We start from the raw sequence: 26,556 nt of genomic DNA on the forward strand, positions 1-26,556 counted from the left end.
ATAATATTTGTGTTTTAATCTTACCTCTTCATAATGTATATAAATAAAGACACATTAAAATATTTCTGTCTTGATTACTATAAAACACTTTTTCAAATACATATATATAATCCGAGATCAGTGGGATGTATATAATATCAATGAAAAAATGATGGAGAGAATTACGAATCGGGTCTATTCCTTAAAAATTATGAACAATTATATTCAACATACGTGTATATTTTTTAATAAATTTAAAAGATTTTTCAGTTTAACACTAAGGACGGGTGTTTTTTATCCCTGGGGAGATAAATAAAAACATTAAATAATTCTTTATTTTCCGCCTTTGAAATGAGGTTGACGCAGGAGGTAAAAATACCCTTCCCGTCCACATCAATTGACCGAACAGGTAGAAATAGGTTTCCCGTCCTTAGTGTGTTTATTTATTTATTATCGTGATAGACTGATATAACCATATCTTCAAGTATTATACGATCATGACAACACTACTTCAATACAACGCAATTTACCATTGGGTGTGGATAAAGCTTGGACGAATAAATGCCACCTTATTTGCTGGTTTTATATATTTTATGTGCCACAAAATAAATATCGTGGTCGTACAGGAGAAAGTGACCAACTAACAAAACGTAAAATGTTCAGGAGGGCCATTTAAGACACTTTTGCTTGGCAAAAAAATAAACATCAATGCAGTTAGTCATTTTTACCAAGTCAATATATTATACTTCTCAGTTTAAAATCGCTTTGGGATTTTTTCAGGGCAATATTAAGCTAGTAAGGTAACAAATAGTCAATGATCATGTTTTTGTAAAAAACGCACTTGGTCAATTTCTCCTGTACTACTACGATATGTGGGATAAGTACCCATAATTAATAACCTACTCAACGTACTTCAGTGATTTTTAAATAATGAGGAAAAAATGGAAGATTAATGATAGAAAATGAATACTTAAATTTAATATTAAAAAATAAATGATTGTGGCCAAGAAAGAAAAACAAGAAATTGACAAACTTATTTATGTTCTCCTTCTGTCGCACATTCAAGTATCTTATCTCTGGTAACCTTAACCACAATAAAGGAATTGGCTTTACGATAAGAGTTTTATTGCTGTATAAAATCACACATAAACCTTCTTATCTGTTCCCAATGACAGAGTAATGACAATTGTCAAGGGACAATTTTTATATTATGAGGCAGGCTGGAATTACAGTGAAAAGATAAGACATAATTGCCCAGTGTAGAAATAGCTTTATATGTACTTTTATTCTTAATGAACTAAGTGTCTGGGCTGTGGTCCCATGGTAAGTGTCGCAGAGTCTTGAGTCAGAGTTTCTCAGTTTGAACCCGCTCTACCACAATTTGATACCTACTTCTAATAATGAGCCTCGAAGGCTCACAGAAATAGTTTGGAATTACAAGTATTTTTGGAAATAATAAAATCACATATTTATCTCTTACAAATAAATGCTATGTAATATTTGGTTTTGTTATTATGGATCTGCTGAGATCCAAGAGTAAACAACATGTCAATGGGGTCGTTTTTTTATGTTTATATAACTCCATCCAGAAAAACAAAACAATTATTTTCAACGAATATTAACACAATAAAAACTTGTACATATGTACTTTGAAATTTAAATAATTTGGTTGTAATCATGGCAGCATAAAGTGAAATAACCTTTCTTTAAAGTTGCCAGGGTGACGATTCTCACTATATCCATGGTTGTCAGGTTGCAATTCTAAAAATACCGTCTGATCAGTCATGTGCATTCGTGAAGTCATTTGTGTGTTCGTACTAGCCATTACACAGTTTGCTAAGTGATCAATTGAAACCAACCAATGTCAGATCATTTTAAATTTAAGTTTCACTTATTAAATACCATTATTTCGATATAATGGGATTTACTAAGTAAAATGTAAATTAAAAATGGATGGATTTATTCGATTTTACCACACAGTGACCTGAATTAATTAATGAAATCAATGTCAGGTCGTTAGCCCTGTAAATACCCAGACTTCTTATTGAAAATATATAAGCCTAAGCGGCTCATTATTAGAAATAGGTATCAAATTGTGGTAGAGTGGGTTCGAACCGAGAAACTCTGACTTCGCTGCGTCCGCGACACTAACCACGGGATCATAACCCGACACAAATATATATATATATATATATATATATATATATATATATATATATATATATATATATATATATATATATATATATATATATATATATATATATATATTATATATATATATATATATATATATATATATTTATATATACTATATATATATATATATATATATATATATATATATATATATATATATATATATATATATATACTATATTAGTGTTTAGTTCTATCTACATTCCGATAAGAATCCGATTATATTTTTGTTGGCGTACCATAGATGTCGACCCTTTCCCGGTAAAGCATAACGATGTTACGGTGCAAGTTGTGCAACGATCACGTTTTGTTAGTAAATGTTCTCAAAATAAATGGATCGCTCCAAAGCGTACGATTAATTTTCCAGACTATGCACATATTTCTATTGTTAATATATTATATTTGATTAAAACTGACATTTGCGGTGTTCAGCCAAGAAAAAGTGTTTTTTTTTTAAATATACCGTATGACAAATTCCAGGTAGTGGAGCTCCGATCCGAATAAAGATGGACAAAAGCACAAGCCAATCCAAGTCAATTATCGTTTTAAAACGCTAACTGATATTATAATACGAATAATAATTATTAAGAATTCGAGTGTTGCTAGCTATGGACATGTCGCTCACTCCTTTCAAGAACGTTATAAATCAAAATACTTGATTTTTCAGGAGAACGTTTTTAAAGTTAAAAAATATAATACAATGTACTAAAAATAAATATCAAGCCACTTACTGAACTTTTTACTGTGCAACAGAACTTTTTAGGTAAAAAACCTGAAGGTTTTTTCTCCATTTGAAAAATATTTAGTATATTTAAAAAAAATATTATACAATACCTCTTCTTCAAAATGCAAAAACAATACTTTCTGCCCTGAAGCGGGTAAATATTAAGTTAAAAATATGCCGCTTTTGCTGGGATATAAGGACATTTTCTGGGCATTCCAAAAACATGCACAACTGAAAATTGACGATTTTGATTTATGACGTTCTTGAAAGGAGTGAGCGATGTGTGACAAATGGCTAGTTTGGACGAAACAAATTTGAAGTGCTTTATTTTTTTAAATAGCCATATTGCTACACTATTTTTTTCTAAAGATAATCGAATAGAATGAAGTCTTCAATGTACACGACTTCTTCTAACACTTATCCGCACCCAGTGGTGCATAGGGCGCTGCATTTTATTAACGCAGTGTTATCTTGATCGTTACTTACATGAAGACAAGTTATTACTCCTACGCTTCAGGGACCAGTCCAGGATAATATTAGAAAAATATACGATTGTAAAATCACTATTATTTATTTTCATTCCACCCTGGGAATCGAACCCGGAACCTCCAGCACGGTAGCTAAACACGCTAACCATTACACCACGGAGGCGGACAAGTACAAGTACACGACTACCTAACATATAATATTATAAGTTTTACGCTTCAAACGTGTTCCCTAATATTAGCGATATTGTTACTAATGCCCTTTTAGCTGCCATATCGCTCACTCCTTTCAACACCGTCATATATCAAAAATCGTCAATTTTCAGTTATGCATCTTTTCGGAATGCCCAGAAAATGTACTATATCCCATCAAAAGCGGCATATTTTTAACTTAATATTTACCCGCTACAGAGCAGAAAGTGTGCTTTTTACATTTTGAAGAAAATGTATTGTTTAATTATTTTTTAAATATACTAAATATTTTTCAAATGGAGTAAAAACTTTCAGGGTTTACCTAAGAACATCTGTTGCACAGTAAAAAGTTCATTATGTGGCTCAATAATTATTTTTAATACATTTTATTTTATTTTTAAACTTTTAAAACGATCTCCTGAAAAATCAAGTTTTTTGATTAATAACGTTGTTGAAAGGAGTGAGCGATATGTCAATATTTTGTACTTTTGAAGTTTTACTAACAAAATCAACCATAGTTTAAAAACGACCAATTATTTGTCATGCTTGATTGCTGTAAGAGTCCAAATAGAAATTTATATATTCTACGCCGTTGAAGAGTCTAAATCTATTTTATTTTATTAACTTAGGTTATGTGTTAGCACATACCTCTTTGGGTCAAAAGAAGTTTTATTACTACCCAATAAAGTTTTGTATAACCTGCTTCCACTATCCATAAAGTCACTATAAAAACAAACCAAGTATAAAAGAGCTATACATAACTGGACAATGGAAGTGGGTAGATCTGAAATAGATCGCATCATTCGGCCATGTCGTATTTGATGCATGTCATAAACAATTTTCTTTCATGTAATTTCATAAATGAGTATTGTAAAATGTGCCCTCGGCACGGTAAACTTGATTTACAACCACGCCACTCAAATTTCGTAGAAGTCTTGACATTTACAAGGCTTACGACCTGTCAGAGACTGGAGTCGTAGTCGGTTTTATGTGTTTTGAAAACACGAAGGCATACATGTTATATATAATACACTTATTTATGGTGTTTAAACAGAAAGTAGTATTTGATTTTGTACAAAGCTATGTTTTTTTTTCAATTCGCGCTGTATGACATTATTTTTTACGCATTCAACGTGTAAGTTCATCTTTAAGTGCCAAAGTATTCTTGGCGCTCGGTCACCCTACAAAACAAACAGCAAACGCACACACTTACTTACTACACGCACACTATTACCCACACAGACGCGCCGTTACACGCTCTCCTACGCGCGACACGCACACTCGCACACCTTGTTTACATCACGAGCATGTGCGGGCAAACGTGCTAGGCTACAGCTGCTCGGACCAAAATAAGCCGCTCCAGGGGACGCGGCGGGACGGGGAGAAAGGGCATCCATAACATTCCCTTTCAAAACAAGACTCGAGAATTTGTACAAATTACAAAAACAGTACCCAGTACGACCTCATTCCTTTTTACTCGCACTCGTCTACTTAACCTTACATTCGAGTTACCAAACCCGATCGCGTGGCCGAGTGTAGCTGGCTGTATCGACCGACGCCTTTCATTACAAAATTTCTCTCGGGGTTCCTTTGTTTGGAAACTGCATATTGTAATTCCGTATACACGTTATGTACCTGTTATGAATATAGAGTATGCTTCAAACAGATGCAGTTAAAAGCTACATCAAACCTTCGCGACTGGTTCGATCGACATTTTCTGAATTATTTCGGACGAGACCTTTACATCGACGAGTAGGTAGGGTAGGACGCGGTTATTGGCCATTTATAAGCAGATTTTCTACAGCCATCACACTGTTTTATTGCAGGGATATGCAGAGACGATGAAACGCCTCTCTCATCTACTAACAGATTTCAGCTCCCTGCCTTGGTATTCATATACCATTAAAGCCTGTTTTAACTTCGATAAGTACAAAGCTAAAAGTCGTATTGCAACAAATTGATCAAAAAGATTTTGTATTGTTTAACAAAACTAAAATTGGCCCCAAAAAACTGTGTTGACTCAAAACGTAGAAACATTTACCAGAGATCATAGTTACTAAAGGCATAAAAAAGCGATACTTAAAATTTCAATCTGTTTCTTATATCAGATGATATTTACATATCGCTCACTCCTTTCAACAATGTAATATATCAAAAATCGACAATTTACAGTTGTGCATGTTTTCGGAATACCCAGAAAATGTACTATATACCAGCAAAAGCGGCATATTTTTAATTTAATATTTACCCGCTACGGGGCAGAAAAAGTTGTTTTTGCATTTTGAAGAAAAAATGATATTTAATTATTTTTTTTAATTTACTAAAAAAATTCAAATGGAGAAAAAACATTCAGGTTTTACCTAAAAAGATCTGTTGCACAGTAAAAAGTTCAATAAGTGGGATGATATTTATTTTTGATACATTGTTTTATATTTTTAAACTTTAAAAACGATCCTAAAAAATCTTTTTTTTTTATATGTGACGTTGTTGAAAGGAGTGAGCGATATGAAAACAGCCATTACGTAGCTAACTAACCATTTTTCCGGAGTAGGCTGAGAGAATAGAACTCTGTCTTTTCAAACATTTTTTGAATGGCTGTCCACTTTGCAAACATTGTACACTTTTGTCACGAGCGCCTGCAGGTCTTCTTATTATCAGCAAGAAGCACTACATCGCCAGCATACAAACGACGGTTCATTCCACCTCCAATATTTAAACCTTTCATTTTTTACTATCAAGAAAGAACAATTACAAATTCACAATGTCTATGAAGCATTGAAAATATTAAAATCAACAAAACAACAATGCAATCGAAAGCATTGAAAATGCCGAGACACAGCAGCTGTCAAGACGCACGCTCTCCTCCGTGACCAACGTCTAGTATTGCGTCGTTGTTGATATTTTCAACAGATGGCGTTGCCAAAAATTGCGGTTAAAAAATATGTTTTTACCAGTCACAGAAAAAACAATTGTTACGATTGCATAAAAAAGAGCGTATATGAATAATTTTAAAATTTCAAAGCAATCGGCGAATAATTTAAGGAGTTTCAAGATTTTAAGCAAACGAACATTTTATAAACTTTATCTTATTAACTTACTACCAAGTTTATAAGATATGTGAAAAACATTCAAGAAACTAACATTTTTATATTCTCAATATTATTAATATTTAAAGCATTTACTTTGTGGTTAGTCATTTTTACTTTTATATTTTTTTACAAAAATGTTGGTAATATCAGTATACAACCACTCGCCGAGATCTTTATTTTATAAGATTATTTTTAGACATAAGGACATTTATATTTTTATTAACGGTAATTCCTAAATTACTCGCATAACAAACCCTGCGCACAACAGACTTTCCGTTCGTCCATTGCGCGACTCACACATAGAAACTCGCTTCACACAACGGACTATGGTCGATATATTATTTCATCTTCCCGCTCGAACGCTCCAAGGTCGCACGCAGCCAATGGGACTTGTACGAACTTAACAAACATGCGCCCGGCAGTCGCTCTTCTCTGTGTTCATCTCACGCACGTGTAATCAATAAACGTTCGTCATGGCTTCTAAAAAGAGCAGGAAAGCCATATCTGTCGAAGTAAAACAACAGATAATCAGAAGAAGTGAATCCGGGGTCAAACAGTGCGATCTGGTCAAAGAGTTTGGCCTCGGCAAGACCACAATTTTCACCATCTTGGCCAACAAGGAAGCCATCAAGGCGGCCATGGTGGCCAAGGGAGTGTCGAAGCTTTTCAACGAAATGCACAGGTCTTCGCTCCTCGAGGAAATGGAAAGAGACCTGGTGACTTGGATCAAGGACAGGCAGGCGAATGGTGACATCTCTACGCGAGACATCATCTGCCGCCAAGCCAAAGTAATCTACGAAGATTTAAAGAAAAATTCTCCAGAAAATAGCAGCAGTAAAAATAATGAAGAGGAATTTAAAGCTAGCAGAGGGTGGTTTTTCAGATTTAAGAAACGATGTGGCATCCGTAGCGTGATTATGTATGGTGAGGCTGGCAGTGCGGAAAATAAAGAAGCAGAGCCGTCCTCTGTTGACGTAAATACAAAACGTGAGTACCTTTTTTATATTGCAATATCTTTTTTTTATGTAACATCATCTTTTTTTATGTTACAGTACCTTTTTTATGTTACAGTCCCTTTTTTATGTTACAGTACCTTTTTATGTTACAGTACATACTTTTTTAAAACATGTATTGTTATGGGTAGACCCGTTTCACATAACGAACTTGCTCCTGGAAGGAATTAAGTATGTCATTCTTCATCAAGACTGATTAATACTACATAAGTACTTGAAACCGGTAGACATTTTAATTAAGTTATAATAAAATATTTATAGTAAATTTATAACAAAGTTACATTTTAATTATAAAATGGAAAATTACAAAGTTAGTGCTTCAAATATAAATTATATATTTATGAGTTTAAAAATTTTAGTAATTTGGTTGTCAATCATGGGTAGAATGGTGAATGTTGCACGTATGTAAAGTGATCACTTAACCAGTCTATGACAGGTCACAAGCCCCAAATACCCAGACTCCATATTCCTCTCCATCTATGTATGTAGAAATATCAACAACAACAAAAAAAATTATATTATTTTTTGACATCTCCAAAGATGAACAAGAATATGGAAGTCTGGGCATTTACGGGGCTGACAACCGTCTTAGGCTGGTTTAAGTGATCACTTTACACACGTGTAACATTCGCCAATTCTACCCATTATTTTGTTACACGTGTGTAAAGTGATCACTTAAATCAGCCTATGACGGTCGTCAGCCCCGTAAATGCCCAGACTTCCATATTCTTCTTCATCTTTGATGAGATGTCAAAAAATAATATGAAAAATAACTCCTGTAATTGGAGATAATCCAGATTTGTGAAAACAAGTATTTGGACACACTCAAAATGGTTAAGTATTTTTACTAACTACGTAATAATATTCTACAGGCGCGAAGATACGAGGCTCTACTGCCTTTTTGCGTAATTCACGAATAGTGGATAATTATTTGGTTCGCTATCTGATTCAGAACTGAATACGTGATGAAGAAATTTTATCGCCTTGTGCGTTGCACGACTCTGTCGCTCGAAGCTTGGTCCAACCAGAAAACCAGTTTATTTTTTATTCTGAATGAGAGATCTATCTAGAAAGAAGTGCACGGTACACCTACTTAGACTTGAGTCAATGAGACACGATCATTCAACTAATCGGAAAGTTCTAGATATATTAAACTAGAGTCAAATCTATACTCATATTTTGGGTCACTGTAATGATCATTTTAATTAATTTGGATAATTTTGCATAGCGCAATTTTCGTAAAATACTACCTCAAGAGCGCTTCACTATGATTGAATGGATAAATATCACGATGTGTGATGATTGGCTAATAAATAAATATGAAAAATCACTTTACTATACTAAGACTATCGGTAGCATTCTTATCGGAATATATAGAGAAACATCGCTCACTCCTTTCAAGAACGTCATAAATCAAAAATCGTAAATTTTCAGTTGTGCATGTTTTCGGAATGCCCAGAAAATGTACTATATCCCAGCAAAGAAGGCATATTTTTAGCTTAATATTTACCCACTACAGGGCAAAAATTGTTGTTTTTTTCATTTTGAAGAAAAGGTATTGTTTAATTATTTTTTTAAACATACAAAATATTTTTCAAATTGAGAAAAAACCTTCAGGTTCTACCTTAAAAGATCTGGTGCACAGTAAAAAGTTTAATAAGTGGCTTGATATTTATTTTAAATACATTGTATTATATTTTTAAACATTAAAAACGTTCTCCTGAAAATTGAAGTTTTTTGATTTATGACGTTCTTGAAAGGAGTGAGCGATATGGGATATATGAAGGTTTAAACTTTAGATGTTTTTATAAAACGAAAACGTCAAATTTCCGTCATCGCCTTTTTTTTAATAATCAACATGTCATTCCACAAAGTTAATGCCGAATCATTAAATAATATAAAAATTACAATAATTATTGATGATTTCAATAATATACATACTTGAGGTAGTATTTTACGAAAATGGCGCTATATAAATTATCCAAATACATAATTATTATTATACATTTGACGCACATACAGACCAGAAAATAAAGTTATATTTTTAGTGGCTAACTCGAATGCATGGGTTTCGAAGTTACCTCCATATTGTAGTAATTACCCCACAATATATAAGAGCTAAATGAATATTTTGACTGTGTACATCTGTCGGACTGTGAACACTGGACACGAACAGCTGACCTTGGGATCGTAAGAAAGCGTTTCACACTCACAGCGTGTGCTTCAGTTTCCATCTGGGCCGTAAAAAGCGATTGTAATAAAACTGTCAAATAAACTGAAAACATCAAAATGGCCAAAAATATATAAAAATAAAGAGAAATGCAAAAATGAGAAATGAAAGAATTTAAGAGCAGAAATGAAGAAATATCCTTATAAATAATTTATTAATAAAGCTTGACGGAATTAAAAACTAAGATATTAGAAAGGAATGTAAGGCTGAACTAGGGATAATTAAAAACATTCATTGATTGATTCGGCAGTCACTTTGTGGTGATATCTATCCATTTTCAATTTCAGTTTTACTCGGTGAATACCACTATTTGTTAAAATATATTGTGACGCATCTTTCGATGCATTCCACATCACGTTGTGCATCGAAACACGTGTCACAACAGATTTTAAGAAATAGTGGAACATATTTACCAAGTTAAACTTAATTTTAAAAAATAATTGAAAATATTACAAAAGTTGTTCAAGGTGATATGGACATGTGGAGCGAATGGTTATCCATTAAGAGGGTATGACCATGAAAATATATATGACAAATGTTAACGGGAGAACAGAACGAGGACGGCCGACAAAGACGGCACGACTAAATCAATAAGAAACCAAAAATCTGGTGGTGTCAAAAGTCTACGTAATCAGACGTCATGTATGACTTAATCTCTAGGAAGGTAGGAGTGTATGCCAGGACAGAAGAGTGTGGCCTTCCATCCTCTCTGGCTACCCCTGCAGAGAAACATAATAGTAGACTTAATAATAAATTGATTTCTCTCGGTCACCATCTCGGACACATTGTACCAGTATGTGGAAATCCAGTAATATGGCACAAAAACGAAAGTTGTTGTTTAATATAAAACTGTCAACAGCTTGATACGGGAAAATTATTCCAAAACTGTTCAAATAGGTAGTATGTGTTCAAAATAATATTTTTAACAATATTTTATACAAGTATATTAAATATACAATTTTTTTATACTATTGTGTTTTTTATATTATTTTTTTTGCTAGACCTATTTATATGTGTGTAATAGATGTGTTATTTTTTATTAATAAATTTTTATGAAAAATCACAAGACTATCGGTTACATTCTTATTGAAATCTGTAGAGAAGTAAGGAAGATATGAAGGTTTAAACTTTAGATACCTATTTCAATAAAACGAAAAACGGACACCGCCATACGTCATCAGGTGTGTTATGGGGCGTATCCCTTTATGTATCTGCTTTATAGAGCTGTAATAGTAGTAGTGTGGATTCGTTTCTGTGACGTCGTTCGTTACCAACTTACGAAAAAAACGTTTTCACGAAGGCGAATTTAGCTAAAGAAAACGATAAATGAAAATATTGATTATATCGACTGTTATAAACACAAAACGAGTCTTACACAATCCTTTATTATAGGTTGAGTATGTTAAATTACATATTCATCCCGAGTGATAATACCCGATTCGCGCACCATACCAACTATATCGCTCATTCGGTGCAACAATGGCGTAATTACACTTTTAGAAATATTACAGGAGATGCCATTCAGACGTTGTTGCAACAGAAATGGAGCCATTTTACTCAATCCTACACTCGCGCCATCTCGCAGCATTTCACCACAAAATCGAGTCTGTGTGTGTTTCTCCCGATGTGAATAGTCTTTCCGCACGTAAATATTCAACTTGTGTGTGTGTGTGTTTTAAAAAAAAGTGTAATTACGTCATTTTTGCACCAAATGAGCGATATTTGTCACAATAATACGTCAGAAGAGCAAAAAGGCATACTAATTTTTTTAAACCATTATTTGAACAGATCTAAGTTCCTTTTTCCTTTAAACGCATAACTCATATCGCTCACTCCTTTCAAGAACGTCATAAATCAAAAATCCTCAATTTTCAGTTGTGCATGTTTTTAGAATGCCCAGAAAATGTACTATATCCCAGCAAAAGAGGCATATTTTTAACTTAATATTTACCCGCTATAGAGCAGAAAGTGTTGTTTTTGCATTTTGAAGAAAATGTATTGTTTAATAATTTTTTTAAATATACTAAATGTTTTTCAAATGTAGAATAAACCTTCAGGTTTTACCTTAAAAGATCTGTTGCACAGTAAAAAGTCCAATAAGTGGCTTCATATTTATTTTTAATTCATTGTATAATATTTTTAAACTTTAAAAGCGTTCTTCTGAAAAATCAAGTTTTTTGATTTATGACGTTCTTGAAAGGAGTGAGCGATATTAGTACATATTCGCAATTTTTTTTCATTTTCATCTTTTTGATTTTTTGTTTTCTGTTAAAATAAAATATATGTAGTTTATATTAGCACTTTTAATATAATTTTATTTCTGATAATATCTATTGTATTCTTGCCAGTGCCTTTTACTATATAACCTAAAATATAATGTATACCCACACACAGGTAATGCCTTTGTGGGATCTTTTTTTGTATTAATATTATTTTATTGTACTTGTATTTATATTATATTGTGAAATGCTAAAGAATTTAAAATAAAGAAGAAAAAAAGTGTAGGAACGCCTAACCATAGAATTAAATATTTTAGGAGAGCTTCAATCAAAAAGCTAATAGGTTTTCATCGTTACTCCATTCCAACAGGAGCTGTCCTCGAAATCGATAATATGAAGGTCGGCCCTTCGGCGGCTGTATCTGTCAATTTTCAAATAATATGACACTATTTTACACGATACATAATCGTACATTTTTATTCATATTTATTTATACATTTGGCGTTTAATTTGCAGAAATCCATTTTAATTTACGTATTAAATATTAAATCAAAAACTGTTTTATGAGTCCAATAACTTGTATTTTATTGTTAAAAACACACAAAAAATAAATTATGTGACAATTGTTTCGCCTTATTATGGCATTTTCAAACGAATGCGAAGTTAAATGGACCGATGGTCCTTATATAGCTATACAATTCTACTACTACTAATCCTTATCCGCACCCAGTGGTGCATAGGGCACTGCATCGTATAGAAGCAGTGTTATCTTGATCGTTAAATATACAAAGGAAAGGTGATCAGCCTTCTGCTTCAGGTACCAGTCCAGGGTCATATTAAATAAAAATTAGACTGAAAAAACACTAATATTTATTTTGACCCTCTTGGGAATCGAACCCAGGACTTCCAGCATGGTAGCCTAGCGCACTAACCACCACACTATGGAGGCGGCCAAATTCTAGGTACTTGAGTAATACTTCATTTTTACTATGAATGGCTTCAGTTGTTTTCAGTACTTTATGTTTTTTATACACAGGGCTCATATAAAACCGGTTTACGCACACCTACCGGTTGTTAAATTTATAAAATGTGTAGTAATTGATTATTATCCGCACTCAATTGATTGTTGCGGTGTTGACTTGATCATTGATTATACAAACCCAAGGTACAGATCTGGGAGAGGAGTCGTATACACATATTTGAAGAAATAGAAATGAGGTATTACATTTTTTCATCTAATAATATAAGTTTAAAAACTTAATTTAAACCCTGGTCTGGTAGCGAAACGTGGACTATCGCCAGGCAGAACGGGGGTGGATGGAGGCGTTTGAGTAGTGGTGCTACAGGCGCATTTCGGGGATTTATCGGTGGGAACATGTAGGGAACAAAGAGGTACTAACTAAGCATGGATGGGAGCCTAGAAGCTTACTAAATAGAGTCACACGACAGCTAGCCAAATGGATACATGGTGAATAATAAAACCAAACTTAACCGTACGTCATTAACAGGTTTGACCTTTTTTTAAAGTACCGATTGTTAAATATTTTACGTGGCAACCCTGAGTACTACCCACATAATATTACAAGAAGGAAACAAAATGATTGCGAATAGTTTGTTATCCGTGCCAAGCAGGAAGCGAGGTATTACAAGGATGTACCTGCGAAGTGGTATTTGCTCTTATAACTCGAGTGAATTTCCGTATCAACTGTAGTCTATAGTAGAATATCGATATCCGCACACAGTTCGTTCTATTGTACAAACTGTACGAATACAGAATCAAGCTGTATGTTCAATGATGTCTTTTTATCATATTCAAAAATGAAAAATGAATGGCAAAAACCGACGAGAGCGTATAGGGTTAGTGGAAAATTAAAAAGATAGATTTTAATTATTTTTCAAAGATGTTTGGGGATTCTTTGACTATTCATAGTTGAATGCTGTTTTTTGCTAAATAACCTTCATTGACTACAACGTTAACATAAACTGAATCGCGCGACTAAGAGACAGTTGACAAGTTATATAAAATGTTTCTAATCAATATCTTCTTTTTTAATTCTTCTTATTTTTTAATATCTTCTTCTGCATTGCTATCTCACTGCTGAGAGTAGTGACCATCCTCTCTCCATGTCCTCAGAACACTTGTATATTGCTCTCCTCCACATCTAATGACACACCTATGGCAGCCTTGAATTGGTCCATATAATGAGGGATATTTTTCTTCTTCGACTACCTTCGATCCTTCTTTATATCTGGTATCTGGACCAAATATAGCACGATATATAGCTGTACCCCTTTATACAAGGTTGAAGAGGATCTCTAAAGACCGAGTGGAGTGAACGAAGAGATGCAGGGCTTTGCTGCTAAGCAACCCTAGGATTGAAATTAGAGAACATAATTTGAAATATTCATTAGCGGAATGTGTGATCCCATCTATAACCGGAAACACGTTGCGAGACCGCGTAGGAAACACTGATATCCGGAGCACGTGTAAAGGTGGAGACTGACCGGAGCATTTCGTCGTAACGTAACACGTTACTTTGCGAGCATTCAGGCAATCAATACACCGAGCCGAGCGCTCCATCCATAGTTTCGGATGCTCGGTGATCTCCACCTTAAGACGTAAGATATCGTGAGGTGAGAACGACAACGGAGGCGATACCGGAATGATCAAGTAAATAATGTCAGACTTCCACATATCTTCCTTCAAGGAAACCCTGAAGGACGTAGACCCCCGGGCAGACCCCCGAAAAAATGGAGAGATAGATTGCAGTCGATATCCCAAGAGGAACAAGCGGCGGCATATATATAGATCCCCAGGATCTGTAGAAAGATTAAGAAGAAGAAAAAGAAGGAATACTTATATGGGATATATATTATATTATGCGGTACAGCTTTTTACTAACGCTCACATCACAACGGGAAAACACTCGCACCCTCTCGTGATCATCTCATCCTGTCCCCTATTTTGAATTTCATTCAAAATACTTCAACCCCTATGATAAACGCATGTACCTATACTATATATGTATGTATTTTCAGTATTTACAAAGGGTACACAGTATGTACTATATAATGTGTTATTTTATTACATTCAACGGTAGAGGAGTTCATTCAACCCATTCCCTCTCCGACCCAACTAATGTCACATCGTTTCTCAATATCCCACAAAGGACATTTTTTAAGCATGTGGGTACCTTATATTCTGCTTTTTAAAACGCAAGATTTTTGTCAATATGGTAAACTTGATCGAGCGGAATAGGAGAACGAAATGCTATATTAATTTTAATAATAAATATTTTACAATAATGCAAAAAAGCAATTAGTCTGAAAACTATGCTAAATGAGAATAAAAATTATTACACTTATTCAGAAATTTACTTTGTAAAGAAAGGTCCAATTAAATAAAATAGATTAGGTCGATCCTTGCCCCTGTAGCTTACCCACATCCATTTTAAACTATCATTTATCGCACGTGCTTAAACCCAACGTAAACGCACCTCAATATCGTTACGCTTATCGATATTTTTAACAACAATAAGTAGAAATTTGGATAAAACCTTTATTTTATACACTTCCTCTCTGCTTTCGTTCTTTCCAAAAACGCCAATTTAACGCTGGTTTGATTATTAGCGTAAATAATTGATATTTGTTATACTTTTTATTAGATACCTATATATTGTTTGTAATACTTTGTATACCTGGTAAATTTTAGGTCAAAATATATCGTTTTTACTCGCTGAAAATGGTATTGTTAAAACATAAGATATGTATTATAAACTTAACGTTTGTCAGATCAAATACGAGTGACATAACATTTTGTCATATTTGCTATACGATACTACTAGTATACTACTATGTACGAGTATATTATTTCTAAATCATTAATATATTTATTATTATTTTTTTTTATGACGGTCGTCAGCCCCGTAAATGCCCAGACTTCCATATTCTTCTTCATCTTTGATGAGATGTCAAAAAATAATATGAAAATAACTCCTGTAATTGGAGATAATCCAGATTTTGTGAACAAGTATTTGGACACACTCAAAATGTTGTAAATATATTTATTTTCACTCCCCCCTGGGAATCGAACCCGGGACCTCCAGCACGGCAGCTAAGCACGTTACACCACAGTGGAGGACTCTACTAGGAAACTACCAAATATATAAGTTGGGATTATGTTTAATGTTATTTCTTACTTTCCATTTTACCGCATCTTTGCTTTATTTATATTTACTTATCTTATTTGATTTGTTTTAAAACTGTTATTTAAAACGGTTATTCTACGGAATATCGGAACGCCACTGCCGATAACGTTGATATTATATATGTCCCGGCGTATCAGAACGAATGGCAACACTGTACTGGCGAGTGCGATCACGCGATTCAAACGCGCAACCGATCGCGCTCCATTTAGGCCGGCCGAACACACTACAAACTATGTGTTTGTAGTGTGTTCGCAGTTTGTTTGTAGCAGTATGGAGCGCAGTACGCTCGTGAACGCCAGCGGTGATTCACGTACGGTTCGCGTACACTCCGGCCCGCGAAACAGTCCGCAAAATGGAGTGGTCGGAAGAAAAATGTCTCTACCTTATCGAGCTGTATCAACACAGCTCAGTTTTGTGGAATATCAGAGACAGGAATTACAAAAGCAAAAATTTGAAAGAAGCAGCGTGGGCAGAAATTGGAAAAGATTTACACTTGCCGGCCGACGTTTGTAAAAAGAAAATGGTCGTCCTTCTATCGGGACTTCGAAGGGAGAAGGCTAAATATAGAAAAAGTCAAGGGGAGGGTAAGATTTAACAGAAACAAAATTTTATTCTGTACATTCTGTTATTTACACGGCGATCGAATTTGAAAAAAAAGGAATTGAAAAACGACTTTATTCGGGTTTTAGAATCAATTATTACACATTTTTCACTGTGTATTACGTATTTCTGGCTCCTTGTATATCTGACATCAAAAACTCAAGCATGAAAGAGATAAACTTAAGCAAAATGAAACTAATACCATCTTATTCGTGTAACCAAAAAATATCAGTCGCTCATTAGTCAACTATTTGGAACAATATTTTTCAACCAATCAAAACTTGTCAGAATAGTCAAGGTCAACAATATTTGTCAACCAATCAAAACTTGTCAGAATAGTCAAGGTCAACAATATTTTCAACCAATCAAAACTTGTCAGAATAGTCAAAGTCAACAATATTTTTCAACCAATCAAAACATGTCAGAATAGTCAAAGTCAACAATATTTTTCAACCAATCAAAACGTGTCAGAATAGTCAAGGTCAACAATATTTTTCAACCAATCAAAACTTGTCAGAATAGTCAAGGTCAACAATATTTTTTAACCAATCAAAACTTGTCAGAATAGTCAAAGTCAACAATATTTTTCAACCAATCAAAACTTGTCAGAATAGTCAAAGTCAACAATACTTTTCAACCAATCAAAACGTGTCAGAATAGTCAAAGTCAACAATATTTTTCAACCAATCAAAACTTGTCAGAATAGTCAAAGTCAACAATATTTTTCAACTAATCAAAACTTGTCAGAATAATAGTCAAGGTCACCTCAACAGTTGTTTGGATAAGTGGACAGATACTGCTTGATTAATTTGATGAGACAAAAGGAAGGTAAAATAATTAAGATCAGCCAAGGTGTTGAGAGGAAGAAGAAGAGGACACAAGAAAGAAAGGATGATTTGATGGACAAATCGATGTTATGTTAAATTTTTATAATATGTGTTTTATTTTCGGTTTCTAGGTTCATCAAAAACTTATAGAAGTGGATGGTTCGCATTTGAGGCTTTTTCATTTTTAATGGATCGGGATAGATCACAACAAGCTCTAATTGCCGTAAGTGACTATTTTATATTATTATTATTATAAACAAGCAGTACCCGCCCACGCGTTGCTGTGGCTCAGTCTGGTTAAAAGGAAAGTAACATAAATAGAAAGCACATATTTCTAATAACTTAAATTTCACCATGCTTGGAAAACAGTGAAAATATTCAAAATCTATAAAACGACAATGCAATCGAAAATATTTGACAATTCTTTTATTGAAAAGTGACAGGAGCTGTCAAGAAGCACGCTGTCCGCAATGAGCATGTGTTGCTTTTACGTTTAACAGATGTTCCCCGACAGCAACTATCACTTGGGAGTAAATTCATAAAGTTAAGTCCTTGTCTTGGGCAGGTCTAGACAGCGCCTCGACGGTTCTGATCCACGTCCAATCTCGTATATTCTGGAGCCAGGAGATCTGTCTTCTGCCCTTCCTTCTCTTCAACCTTGTATATTGCCTTTTACAATTAGGCGAAACAGCTCGTATTTCTCTCCTCTAGGCACATGCCCAGATAGGACACCTTCCGGGCTTGATATCAGTCAGCAACTGTCTTCCTACTTTTGCTCTTTGGATCACATACACGTTGCCAACCATATCGGTCCATGGAATTCGTAGCTTTCTACGATGTAACCACATTCTTGATACCCTTATTTCGCATTGATATTATATATATCTAAGCAAAGAGCGTTGTTATCATTGTTAAAACATACGTGAGTACAAGATAAATTACGTTTAATGTTTCAGGAATATGTCGATGGTGCCAGTGCTGAAGACGAAATAGAATATGACGTCGCTGAGCGAATAAAAACAGAAATTCCGGACGAGGATACTGCTAAAAGCGAATTGCCAAAGAATAGGGTTATAAAATCGCCAGCGTCCTCCAAGAACTATGATAATTTCGACGAAATTGGCTCTTTTTGCAAATTCATAGACAATAAACTGAGAACTTACGATAAGCGGACGAAAAATTCAGTGCAACAAGCGCTGTGCACGGTCATCTTTAAGGCAGATGCTGGGCATTTTACAGAGCCATATCGGGAGCAGTCCTATCAGCAATATGGTCGCCAAACATCGTCTAGATCCACGCCGAGATCAAATTCAGACGCTGTTGGCGCTGAAAATGTGTACGCCAATTCTAACGCCAGTGAATCCCAAGAAACTATGGACGTCCACCAAGCCAACAGCCCAGTCACTTCACATTGTAGCTCGGACTCCTTTGACGTCGACGACTATATCTAATACACACCATGTTAAGTGTGTAACGTGAACAAGTGTTAAAGTAACACTTGTTCACGAAGATTCGTTACCCAGATGGCTTCCTACATTTTTGACATCTCAACATAGATACAAATAAAAGAATCTCTACTAAGATAATAACTTATTCGATCTAACCATAGATGGCTCTAGTGAAGTAAAAAATACAGCATCATGAGATTAATGGTATATGTAGAAGTTCCAAAATTTGAGTAGTCTGGTTGACTATGAGTAGAATAGTGAATGTTGCGCGCGTGTAAAGTGATCACTTAACCAGCCTATGACAGGTTATTAGCCCTGTAAATGCCAAGCTTCTATTTTCTTCTTCATCTATGTGTTGAGATGTCAAAAATGTACATCTAATTCAATTAACACCATATTGTAAATAAAATTTTGTTTTATTTTTAATACTGCTAATATAATCCTAATAATGTATGGAAGTGGAGCATGGAGTTGGCAGAAGAAGGATAAACGTAGACTGAATGCAGTCGAAATGCGATCTCTCAGAAAGAAAGAATGCAATGAATGAAGGTGTGTTGAGATGGTTTGGGCGTGAGAATCGAATGAGTGAAGAAAGAACAGTAAAACGAATTTATGAAGCGAACGTGGTTGGTAGCAGAAACAGAGGAAGAAAGAGGAAAACTTAGCATGATCAAGTATTTCAAATACTTGAAAGTGGTTAGGTCAGGAGTCAGAATAATCGGCGAGTATGTATGAAGAGATGAATGAATGTAGAGAGCCAAAGATTGTTTGCAAAGACAGATTTTAGTGGCGTTTTATTCTATCTGCCTACCCCTGCGGTTAGCAGCATGATAGTTTTAAAGTTATTTTTTACTTCTAATAAACATTTGAAAAATACTACACGCTATTTATATTATTTTATTTATTGTTTCGGCATTAACTGTGTGGTAAGACATGTTACAATGATTAAAGAAAACACTTCGTATTTTACCACTTGAGTTTTATTATAGACTACATGTTTCAGAAGTTAAACTTCCATCATTCAGGTCTGTATAGTAACTAAAATATAAAATATAAAATTGTTCTATAAATAAGAAGAGGGGAAAGTAAGAGGAAGGGGTTAGTCAAGGGACGGAGTTTGAAAACAAAGGAAAAACAGAAAGCAATGGTGAAGAATTTTGAAACAATATATTATTTCATAAATTATTATTAGAATTCAGGTTTTTTTGTATTTCTAAATTTTCAAGATAATTCATAATTTGGCCTTTATATGGAACAAGATGTAATCATTTTAATTTATGACAGTGAAATGAGTGATTAGTCCCTTGACTAACCCCTTCCCCTTACTTTCCCCTCTCCTTATTTATAGAACAATTTTATATTTTAGTTATTATACAGACCTGAATGATGGAAGTTTAACTTCTGAAACATGTAGTCTATAATAAAACTCAAGTGGTAAAAAACGAAGTGTTTTCTTTAATCATTGTTCTATTTATATTACATTGTCTTGTTTGTTGTCTTGTTTGGATCCATGGCAACAACTGTCATAATCATATAGGATAAATAGGGTTTTATCACTCGGAAGGAATATCTAATTTAACATACTCCTATTAAAGATTGTCCGCCTCCGTAGTGTAATGGTCAGCACGCTCGGCTACCGTTCTGGAGGTCCCGGGTTCGATTCCCAAGGGGGGTAAAATAAATATAAGTGATTTTTTCACTGTGATATTTATTCAATATCACCCTGGACTGGTACCTGAAGCGGAGGGCTGATCACCTTTCCTTCATGTGTAAACGATTAAGATAACACTGCGTTAATATGACACAGTGCCCTATGCACCATTGGGGTGCGGATAAGGGTTTTATTATATTTATATTAAAGATTGTGTAAGACTCGTTTTGTGTTTATAACAGCCGATATAATCAATATTTTCATTCAATTAAAAAATATTTTTATGTATTTCTACAACTCCTTACCTTTCAATAACTCTTCTTTTTGAAACCATGTAATAATTTCAAGAAAAACTTATTTTTTCTATGCAAAAACTAAGTTTTAATAAAAAAAACAATAGGGTATTATCACTCGGGAGGAATATCTAATTCAATCTATAAAGGATTGTGTAAGACTCGTTTTATGCTTAAAACAGCCGAAATAATCAATATTTTCATTCAACATTTCCTTTTGCAAATTTCGCCTTCGTAAAAACGTTGTTTTCTTAATTTGGTAACGAATGACGTCATAGAAACGAATCCTTACTTCAACTATTATAGCTCTATAAAGCAGATACATAAAGGGATACGCCCCATAACGCACCCGATGACGTATGCGAACGCACGTTTTTCGTTTTATTCAAATATCTAAAGTTTAAACCTCCATACCTCCCTTACTTTTCTACAGATTTCAATAATAATGTTACCGATAGTCTTATGGTTTTTTTATATTAATTTATTAACTAATAAACCAACATCATGAGAAAAATCTGTTACCTGATAGCTTTCTTCGAAATCAAATGGAATTATATGTCCTTGAAAAATCCACCCCCTATCGACCTTGAGGCCTTCCGTAGTGCCCGTGTTACAGGAATCCTTTGTTCGGAGGTTTCCAAGGAATTCGAGACGAAGTGCAGTAGACACGACTGCACCTGCAACCTGCGCCCTTATAGTGTTCCTCTCCTGCACACGTTGTAACAAAACTCATATGCCGATAATATTTAATTTAATAAACACAAAAGTGACATTTTTATTTAAAACTATATGTACCCGACCACGCGTTGCGGAGCTTCAGTCTGGTCAAACATGGTACCATACATGATAAAAATAGTGAAGAACATTGGTACCATAAACCAAGCTAGGACACAAAATGCTGAACCCTTTTCTAGTGGAACGGAAGGTCTATTGATGACAGTCAACAGTCCGGCTTCTCCTGAGGAGTTTTACATGATTTCCTCCCAGCAACGAGCAAATGCCGAGAAGTTCCTGATTGGCCCAAATCTAAAAAAAGTCTAGTTAAACTGAAAAGAAGAACATATGGCATCAAGAAGCACGCTGTCCGCCATGAGCAATGTTTAGTATTGCGTGTGTTGGTGTTTTATTTATAAAACTTCTAATATAACCCTAATTTATGGAAGTGAAGCATGGAGTTGGCAAAATGAGTGAAAGTAGACTGAATGCAATCGAAATGCGATCTCTCAGACGAATGTGTGACAAAACGATGTATTATAGATGTTTAAATGGTGAAATATAGAGAGAATGCAAGGCTAAGGTAAGCAATATCCATTACATTAAGAATGGTGTGTTGAGATGGTTTGGACTTGTGGAACGAATGAGTTAGGAAAGGACAGTAAAATAAATTTACGAGGTGAATTTACTTGGAAATAGAGGTAGAAGAAAAACGAAGAAAACTTTGCATGATCAAGATTTCAAATACTCGAAAATGGTCGGGTATATATAAGGAGATGTATGAATACGAAAGAGTCGAAGATTGCTTGCAAAGACAGAGTGGTGTGGCGTTCTATTATCTCTGCCTACCCCACGGGGAAGCGGCGTGATAGTTATTTAGTTTTTTTTACAAAAATCAAAATTGTAGGCATTTTATTCAAATTTCAAATCTGAAATACCTTACCAGGCGATACAGCTGTCAGAAAATAAATCATTAAAGACTAGTACAATAAACAGTAAAATATTATAAAATTCTGTTAATTAAATCCCATTTCAATTAACAAGTACCTCTTGTTAAGTTGCACCGTGTATTAGATCTTAAATATTTATAGTACCTGAAAAGGGACACATTGAATGAATAGCTATAGGCACTATTGAGTACACATAATAGATACACCTGGGTTTCAAGTGTTAACAGGTCTTAGGAGTTTTTGAAAAACCCACATTAATGACCCAATTCTCAAATTACCTGTACTAAATATTACAATTTAAATATTACCTCGGTGTATGGAGCGCACGTGCAGCGCAGTCAAGGGATAACTGGAGAAGAGTCATTGCTTCCACGAGAGCCACAATGCTCAGTAATGAGGAATAAGACGGAGAAGAAAGAAGTACGTCACCTTTGGCCCGAACTTTCATGCATTTTTTTTATCGAAGTACATTTACTTCGGCAAAAATTCAACATAATGCTGTATTATTCTGATGCAGTGCCCAATGCGCTATTTCGCGTGGGTAATGCATAAAATAAAAGGGTAATATATTTGACCACATTTTTGCCTTATAATATAATGCTTATATGGATAAGAATCCATTTTGTTTTTAAATTGTGTCTTATCTTTACTAGATTCGTCATCGCGTCCAATTTGTGATAAGTAGCGGCTGCGCGTACAATCTGTCTTCGATCCATAAATTATATGCATAGATCGCAAGCTTGGTACTTCTACGTTCAAACGTAAGATCTATGCGATGCTCGGGTGCGAAGAAAGATGGCACACTACAAAATAAGCTCCATCTCTTTTACCCAGTACTTTCTTTTTCCATTAGTTCGCTTTGAGGGAAAAGGATAGGTACATCGACTAACTCCCGGGAACGTTTCCACAAAGCTTGATGTCTTTGTTATCGACGCACACAAGCATGCGACACGACGGAGACAATTTGCTCTCAGTTTTGGCCAACGACACTCGTGCGACATGTCTCAGGCACGTTCCTCTCGACGCAAGGAGGAAATGTGTAATTTTCGCTTTATCGAGATAATAAAGAAGCATGCGTATGTTTACGACATCAGTAAGCAACAAGACCATGATTATAAACGTAAACTGGACGCCGAATGGAAGTCTGTTGCTAAGGAAATGAATAAATCAGGTAAATTCATAATCTGGTAACTTACTTATTGCATATGGCTGAGTTTTTAAATGTATATATATTTGTCACAAGTCAAAAGGCCGAATCTGGCCTAGAAGCCACAGGTTCTCTACCCCTGATCCTGGCAAATCAACCTCAAAAAAATTGGTTGATTTTTTTTGTTAAATAATGTGTCCTTTCAAAAGTCCTCACCTCTCCGTTTTTTTGAGAAAAACCATCGACAGGGACACATTTGGAGCGGTGGAGGAGGATGGGGACTTTTGAAAGGGACACTTCTAGGATGCTGAGGAACACCTATGCCAAAAATCAAAACCTTTTATTTTATTCTGAGGTTTCACCTGCAATATGGTCAATTCGCCTGGACTGTTCTATAATATTTACAATATTAATTACGTTATTAAAAGAAAGTATGAAAAAAAACTTTCCTGTTTCCTTTCTGTACAGCATTATCTGTAAATTTTCGCATTTTTATTATCTACAAATCTAGATTATCAAGTGAGTTCGATTTTTTTATAGGGGTATAAGTATATATTTTAATTCAATATATTTTCATTAATTGATTCGGCAGTCACTTTGTGGTAAAATCTATCCATTTTTAATTAAATTTTATTTATTTACTAAATACCACTATTTTTAAAAACCTACTGTGGCACGTGTTTCGACGCATTCTGCGTCATTTTATAAACAACGGTGTTTGTTTCTTTATTCGACTAAGTAAAACTTTAAAAAAAATCTAAATTTTTTCATCTAAAATTGTTCAGAAATCGAAAAATAGTCAGCAATTTAACAAAAGCCGGCTGTGAACCTGGTGTTTTTTGAACAAACAAAAGAGTAAAGAAAGTGCAGAGAAAAAAACGATTTCCAAACTTGTATTACTGTCGTGGAAAATTTCGCTAACGCTACGCATTCCTTGCGTTTAGTGAAATTTGGTGATAATCCGCTCGATCTATTTGTTTGAATTCTATGCAGATGAAACTTTTGACAGCATCGCAGAATACCGTCCTACCGGAATATCTGTTGATAATTTGCTTTCTTTGTTTACAGTTGCGGACTGCAAGCTTCGTTGGAGGAATATAAAAAATTCGTATCTTCGATACCAGCGCCGCAAGAAAACGCCCAACGCGAAAAATGTGAGACCGTATTACCTTACGAAAGCTCTGCAATTCATGGCTCCCCAATTGATAAAGACAGACGAGAATGAGCCGAGTTATGAGCAAATAAAAAAAGAATGTCGCGACTCCTTGAGAGCTGAAGGGGGGAACGAAGCGGAGAAGGAAGGAACCGTTGCGAGGAAAGATGAAGCGGAGAACCACGAAGCGGAGAATCATGAAGCGGAGAACAATGAAGCGGAGAACGACGAAGCAGAGAACAATGAAGAAGATTTTGACGAATATTCTGAATCTGACCTAGATACGACAACGCTCCCTTCAGACGGCGGCTATCGACCCTACTCACAGTCGGGGGGCTCCAATCGAGATGGTTATTATTATAGTAGTGGTTTTAGTCAATTCTTTGAACCGGATAACGGAATCGACCAGGCGGACATGGATTTCTTCAAAAGTTTGATGCCTGACTTTCAATGCTTGGACGGCACCAAGAAGCGAAGGATCAAAATGGCCATTATCAAAATGATAGATGATGAATTGGAAGGATTTTTTTAAGCTACGAATCTCTGTTTCCTAGATGTTCTACTGAACATGGTCCTTTAATCCGCTTTTGCAGTATATGATATATTACTTTCTTTTAAAAAAAATAATATTTATGTTTAGTACTTTCATATGTCTAACAATACAGATGACGGAGACAATGTATACATATATCACTCAATCACGTTTTATTAAACGTTTAAAAATAACTTGTTTTTGTGTAGTTAGTACTGTTCCAAACCTTTCATCTCTGTGAATATAAATTCACTTATAATAATAAGTAACCTCGCTATGAAGCTGAAAACGACTGAGGAATTTTCCGTGATGACCTTTTGACTTAAAACAGATTTAGCATCGTGTCGTGTCGGCTCTCGGCTATATTATCTGAAATATTTGCTGTTGTCAACAAAGAACAAAGTACTAAATTATTAATTTGATTAAAAGCGAACTTAAGTATTAACTATCAACCAAAGGATGTTGGGTCGGAAGAAAGTGGAAATGAGGAAATGTAGTAGAGATGCTCCTACTTTTTACCAAGCCGCAGGGGGCCTGCTGAGAAGACGGCTGTTTTCAAAAGGTTTGTCTTTTATAGCAAAAAAATATACGAAAAGATAAAAAAAGGCTTTTAAACGAGCAGAAAACCTAATTTTGCATCAAAATGAAAATATGAAAACAAATATTAATAAACAATTCATCAACTGAATGCAGAAATATTCCAATTTTACAGGATATGCAATCAAGCATTTGAAAGTAAGTTCTCTTAATAATTTAGTAGTATTTTATTTTCAATATTAAGATTCATAACGTTTGAATACATCATAATGTTGGAATAATTGAAAAGATAAAGGAAGAGTGCTTTAAGGATGGATATGTGGAGCGAATGGATGGCGAGATAATGACTAAGAAAACATATGTGGC

General features: G+C 34.6%; 2 protein-coding genes across 2 annotated transcripts; both read left to right on the plus strand.

Annotated features, from left to right (window-relative positions):
- Positions 1–7,083: 7,083 nt before the first annotated feature.
- Positions 7,084–20,087, plus strand: LOC148309755 (uncharacterized). Its single transcript, XM_088259456.1, has 3 exons — positions 7,084–7,655; positions 17,897–17,988; positions 18,722–20,087. The coding sequence occupies exons 1-3, from the start codon at positions 7,142–7,144 to the stop codon at positions 19,214–19,216; spliced, it is 1,101 nt and encodes a 366-aa protein (XP_088115582.1). The 5' UTR covers positions 7,084–7,141; the 3' UTR covers positions 19,217–20,087.
- A 3,696-nt stretch (positions 20,088–23,783) lies between these two features.
- LOC148309756 (uncharacterized) lies at positions 23,784–25,847 on the plus strand. Its single transcript, XM_088259457.1, has 2 exons — positions 23,784–23,992; positions 25,037–25,847. The coding sequence occupies exons 1-2, from the start codon at positions 23,821–23,823 to the stop codon at positions 25,651–25,653; spliced, it is 789 nt and encodes a 262-aa protein (XP_088115583.1). The 5' UTR covers positions 23,784–23,820; the 3' UTR covers positions 25,654–25,847.
- Positions 25,848–26,556: the final 709 nt, after the last annotated feature.

This window comes from Brachycentrus maculatus, unplaced genomic scaffold (assembly GCF_059751285.1).
Source record: "Brachycentrus maculatus isolate JH-2025_06_01 unplaced genomic scaffold, ASM5975128v1 h1tg000117l, whole genome shotgun sequence".
Lineage (NCBI taxonomy): Eukaryota > Metazoa > Arthropoda > Insecta > Trichoptera > Brachycentridae > Brachycentrus > Brachycentrus maculatus.